The sequence below is a fragment of the Pseudophryne corroboree genome, chromosome 11, assembly GCF_028390025.1.
Source record: "Pseudophryne corroboree isolate aPseCor3 chromosome 11, aPseCor3.hap2, whole genome shotgun sequence".
NCBI classification, from domain to species: domain Eukaryota; kingdom Metazoa; phylum Chordata; class Amphibia; order Anura; family Myobatrachidae; genus Pseudophryne; species Pseudophryne corroboree.
The window spans coordinates 290,364,597-290,370,596 of record NC_086454.1 but is presented as its reverse complement, the minus strand read 5'-3'; the positions used below and the strand labels follow the sequence as shown (position 1 = coordinate 290,370,596).

The window sequence follows — 6,000 nt, the reverse complement described above, 5'->3', positions numbered from 1 at the left end:
GCTTCAGCATGGATGTGCAGTGCTGCAGCAGCGTGGTCTGATTCCCTGTCTGATAATATTGATTCCCTTGACAGGGAAACTATATTGCTAACCATAGAGCATATTAAAGACGTAGTCTTATACATGAGAGATGCACAGAGGGATATTTGCCAGCTGGCATCTAGAATAAATGCAATGTCCATTTCTGCCAGGAGAGTATTATGGACTCGGCAGTGGACAGGTGATGCGGATTCTAAAAGGCACATGGAGGTTTTGCCTTACAAGGGTGAGGAATTGTTTGAGGATGGTCTCTCGGACCTCGTTTCCACAGCGACAGCTGGGAAGTCGACATTTTTACCCCAGGTTCCTTCACAGCCAAAGAAAGCACCGTATTATCAGGTACAGTCCTTTCGGCCCCAGAAAGGCAAGCGGGTTAAAGGCGCGTCCTTTCTGCCCAGAGGCAGGGGTAGAGGGAAAAAGCTGCACCATACAGCCAGTTCCCAAGAACAGAAATCCTCCCCTGCTTCCACTAAATCCACCGCATGACGCTGGGGCTCCACTGGTGGAGCCAGGTTCGGTGGGGGGCCCGTCTCCGGAACTTCAGCGACCGGTGGGTTCGCTCACAGGTGGATCCCTGGGTTCTACAAGTGGTATCTCAGGAATACAAGCTGGAATTCGAGACGTCTCCCCCTCGCCGTTACCTCAAATCAGCCTTGCCAGCTACTCCCCCGGACAGGGAGGTGGTGCTGGCGGCAATTCACAAGCTGTTCCTCCAGCAGGTGATAATAAGAGTTCCCCTCCTTCAACAGGGACGGGGTTACTATTCCACAATGTTTGTGGTACCGAAACCAGACGGTTCGGTGAGACCCATTCTAAATTTAAAATACTTGGAACACTTATATAAGAAGGTTCAAGTTCAAAATGGAATCGCTCAGGGCGGTTATTGCAAGCCTGGAAGAAGGGGATTACATGGTATCACTGGACATCAAGGATGCGTACCTGCATGTCCCCATTTACCCACCTCACCAGGTGTACCTCCGGTTTGTGGTACAAGACTGCCATTACCAATTCCAGACGTTGCCGTTTGGTCTGTCCACGCACCAAGGGTATTTACCAAGGTAATGGCCGAAATGATGATACTCCTTCGAAAGAAGGGAGTTCTAATTATCCCATACTTGGACGATCTCCTTATAAAGGCGAGGTCCAGGGAGCAGTTGTTGGTCGGAGTAGCACTCTCTCAGGAAGTACTACAACAGCACGGCTGGATTCTGAATATCCCGAAGTCGCAGCTGGTTCCTACGACGCGTCTGCTGTTCCTGGGTATGATTCTGGACACAGAACAGAAGAAGGTGTTTCTCCCGGAGGAGAAGGCCAAGGAGTTGTCATCTCTGGTCAGAGACCTCCTGAAACCAAAACAGGTGTCGGTGCATCACTGCACGCGAGTCCTGGGAAAGATGGTAGCTTCTTACGAGGCAATTCCATTCGGCAGGTTCCATGCAAGGATCTTTCAGTGGGATCTGCTAGACAAGTGGTCCGGTTCGCATCTTCAGATGCATCGGCTGATCACCCTGTCCCCGAGGGCCAGGGTGTCTCTGCTGTGGTGGCTGCAGAGTGCTCAACTTCTAGAGGGCCGCAGATTCGGCATACAGGACTGGGTCCTGGTAACCACGGATGCAAGCCTCCGAGGTTGGGGGGCAGTCACACAGGGAAGTAACTTTCAGGGACAATGGTCGAGTCAGGAGGCTTCCCTACACATAAATATTCTGGAACTAAGGGCCATTTACAATGCCCTAAGTCAGGCAAGACCCTGCTTCAAAACCAGCCGGTGCTGATTCAGTCAGACAACATCACGGCGGTCGCCCATGTAAACCGACAGGGCGGCACAAGAAGCAGGATGGCGATGGCAGAAGCCACAAGAATTCTCAGATGGGCGGAAAATCACGTGATAGCACTGTCAGCAGTGTTCATTCCAAGAGTGGACAACTGGGAAGCATACTTCCTCAGCAGGCACGACCTCCACCCGGGAGAGTGGGGACTTCATCCAGAGGTCTTCCAACTGATTGTAAACCGTTGGGAACGGCCACAGGTGGACATGATGGCGTCCCGCCTAAACAAAAAGCTAAAGAGATATTGCGCCAGGTCAAGGGACCATCAGGCGATAGCTGTGGACGCTCTAGTGACACCGTGGGTGTACCAGTCGGTTTATGTGTTCCCTCCTCTTCCTCTCATACCAAAGGTGCTGAGTATAAAAAGAAAAAGAGGAGTAAGAACTATACTCATCGTTCCGGATTGGCCAAGAAGGACTCGGTACCCGGAACTACAAGAAATGATCTCAGAGGACCCTTGGCCTCTGCCTCTCAGACAGGACCTGCTACAGCAGGGGCCCTGTCTGTTCCAAGACTTACTGCGGCTGCGTTTGACGGCATGGCGGTTGAACGCCGGATCCTGATGGAAAAAGGGATTCCGGTTGAAGTTATTCCTACGCTGATAAAGGCTAGGAAAGAGGTGACAGCAAAGCATTATCACCGCATATGGCGAAAATATGTTGCTTGGTGTGAGGCTATGAAGGCCCCCACAGAAGAATTTCAGCTGGGTCGATTTCTGCACTTCCTACAGTCAGGAGTGACTATGGGCCTAAAATTGGGATCCATTAAAGTCCAGATTTCGGCCCTGTCTATTTTCTTTCAAAAAGAACTGGCTTCACTGCCTGAAGTTCAGACGTTTGTTAAGGGAGTGCTGCATATTCAGCCCCCTTTTGTGCCCCCAGTGGCACCTTGGGATCTCAACGTGGTGTTGGATTTTCTAAAATCACATTGGTTTGAGCCACTTCAGACCGTGTAATAAAAATATCTCACGTGGAAAGTGGTCATGCTTTTGGCCTTGGCTTCGGCTAGGCGGGTGTCAGAATTGGCGGCTTTGTCCTGTAAAAGCCCCTATCTGATCTTCCATATGGACAGAGCAGAATTGAGGACGCGTCCCCAATTCCTCCCTAAGGTGGTATCAGCGTTTCACTTGAACCAACCTATTGTGGTGCCTGCGGCTACTCAGGACTTGGAGGCTTCCAAGTTGCTGGACGTAGTCCGGGCCCTAAAAATCTATGTTTCCAGGACGGCTAGAGTCAGAAAGACTGACTCGCTGTTTATCCTGCATGCACCCAACAAGTTGGGTGCTCCTGTTTCTAAGCAGACTATTGCTCGCTGGATCTGCTCCACGATTCAACTTGCACATTCTGCGGCTGGACTGCCGCATCCTAAATCAATCAAAGCCCATTCCACGAGGAAGGTGGGCTCTTCTTGGGCGGCTGCCCGAGGGGTCTCGGCTTTACAACTTTGCCGAGCTGCTACCTGGTCGGGATCAAACACGTTTGCAAAATTCTACAAGTTTTATACCCTGGCTGAGGAGGACCTTGAGTTTGCTCATTCGGTGCTGCAGAGTCATCCGCACTCTCCCGCCCGTTTGGGAGCTTTGGTATAATCCCCATGGTTCTTACGGAGTACCCAGCATCCACTAGGACGTCAGAGAAAATAAGATTTTACTCACCGGTAAATCTATTTCTCGTAGTCCGTAGTGGATGCTGGGCGCCCATCCCAAGTGCAGATTGTCTGCAATACTTGTATATAGGTATTGCCTAACTAAAGGGTTATTGTTATGAGCCATCTGTTCGTGAGGCTTAGTTGTTATTCATACTGTTAACTGGGTATAGTATCACGAGTTGTACGGTGTGATTGGTGTGGCTGGTATGAGTCTTACCCGGGATTCCAAATCCTTTCCTTATTGTGTCAGCTCTTCCGGGCACAGTTTCCCTAACTGAGGTCTGGAGGAGGGGCATAGAGGGAGGAGCCAGTGCACACCAGTAGACCTAATTCTTTCTTAGAGTGCCCAGTCTCCTGCGGAGCCCGTCTATTCCCCATGGTCCTTACGGAGTACCCAGCATCCACTACGGACTACGAGAAATAGATTTACCGGTGAGTAAAATCTTATTATATCCAGTACTGCATATCCACTGGGAAATAGCAGCGCAATACAGTGCGACAAATATTCTAATGTGCATCAGGTGTCTGTTGGAATGATACCTCCTGCCAGCATTTGTGATCCCCAGCCATCTGTATAAGCCGAAGCCTACGCAGACTGGTCATCAGAACTCTTCTGCTGGGTCCAAGAAGTCTGTGTCCGATGACACGGACCCTAACTTGGCACACCTAGAAAAACAACAACCCTGTTTTGTAGCATGGCCTCGTCGCCACCCCCAAATGCTGCTGCATATTAATCACGCTATTGCTAAGGGGTGGCTGTGCATGCTCAGTTCCCCACCATTAGCTGTATCCACTAACCTGAATCAGGTCCACAGTCTGGCCAGGAAAGGTGGCAATCTTCATTTGTTAAATAGTTTTTCCTCCTATTGCTTTTTCATATTGTTATGGTTTAATCCATCGCTGTTCTGCGCCAATTCCGAGTGTCTACAGCTTAAAGCTGTGTCACTACATTCCTTTTCTTCAGGAGATATTGTACAGTCAAGGGTGCCAATAATGTGGAACACAACTGTACGAGAATACTTCCATTATAAAAATCTAAATCCTCCGGCTTCTTATATATTTGTGCGCACGTATGAGATGCAGAGCGACACAGCTCAGGACTAGAAAATAAACCGACACACACTTTTAATCCATTTTATTTATGTAAGAAAATTGAGTGACAATGAAACAATAAAAAAATAAAATAAAAACACTAACATCTTGCTGCTGCGTACGTCGGCAGAGTCTTTCTATTGTGACAGCAACAAGGGCTGTGGACTTCAAACAGAGGGGGAAAAAAACAAACAAGTTTTGCCAAGTTTCCCACATTATAAAGCTGTGCTCACAGAGACAGCTTCACCCGCACGTTGTTATCTTCAGACTTCACAAAAGGTCAGTTGTAAATAAAGTTGAACCTATGGAAGAGATTTAGAAATTGTACGTTATTGTTGGACATTCTGCTCATGTGTCTATATTACTATGACATTATTGCTCATGAGTGTAGATTACGCCATGAGTGTAGATTACTCTGTTAAGCTGGGTACATACTTGATTGATCCGGGCTGATAAGAGTAAAACCCTCCTGATCAGCCGGACTGTATGTGGGTATCCAGCTGTGACCTCCTGTGAGGCAGGGACAGCAGCGGGGACGTAGCGGCTCCACTATGGGGATCGGGAGGTCGCGTGTGCAACCTCCCGGTCCCAACCGTTGCAGGAGCATTCTAAGCGGTTTGTCGGCTAACGCTGTTTCATCGGTACAGAGTACACACCTATACAGTCAACGGCTGTTCACCCGATAGCAGGACAACGGGCAGACAACTGTGAAGATGTGTACCCAGCTTTAGGCATTATGCTCATGAGTCTATATTACTATAAAACATTCTGCTTATGAATATAGATTACTCTGTCAGATATTCTACTCATAATTGTAAACTACTCCTTATTTCATATCGGGCCGGATGTCCCTCTGTGCTGCTGTAACATTTTCTCCTTACTGCAGGAGTTAATCTGTCTTCCCTGTCAATTACCTGCACCACTGCTTTTTAATCTTGCCCCTTGCCATGCACCTTGCTGGTTATTAATTGTTGTTCCTGGATAACATACTCTATGTTCCAGCTCACAGCCCATTCTGATCTATGTTGCTTGGTCATGTTGTTTGAATCTGCCATTAATGTATACTAGGTGATTCATTGCACCCTACGGGCGCTCTTCACACCGTCGTAAGGGGCTACACCCCCTTAACCCTTGCACGCCATTGTGGCGTGTAATATTCCATATAATAAAAGTATTGCAATCATAATTGTGAGTGGTTAAATATTGCACGAACGCGTGCAATGGTTAAGGGATCGTAGCCCCTTGCAACGACGTGAACAGCGACCGCAGTGCCTGATGAATCACCTAATAGGTGCTGTGGTTGGGGGAGTGGTGGTTGCGGGGGTGCCACGGGTGGGGGAGGAGCGGTTGCAGGGGTGCCGTGGGTGGGGGAGGAGGTCTGGAGCCACCACGGGTG

At 48.9% G+C, this 6,000-nt stretch overlaps 1 protein-coding gene across 1 annotated transcript in view; it reads right to left on the bottom strand.

The window, feature by feature from the left end:
• Window positions 1–4,632: 4,632 nt before the first annotated feature.
• The window catches only part of NUDT21 (nudix hydrolase 21), an 85,458-nt gene continuing 84,090 nt past the window's right edge, over window positions 4,633–6,000 (bottom strand). Inside the window, exon 7 of the mRNA XM_063945441.1 lies at window positions 4,633–4,906. Coding sequence (XP_063801511.1) covers window positions 4,885–4,906 — 22 coding nt within the window. The 3' untranslated portion in view covers window positions 4,633–4,884. The remainder of the gene's footprint in view (window positions 4,907–6,000) is intronic.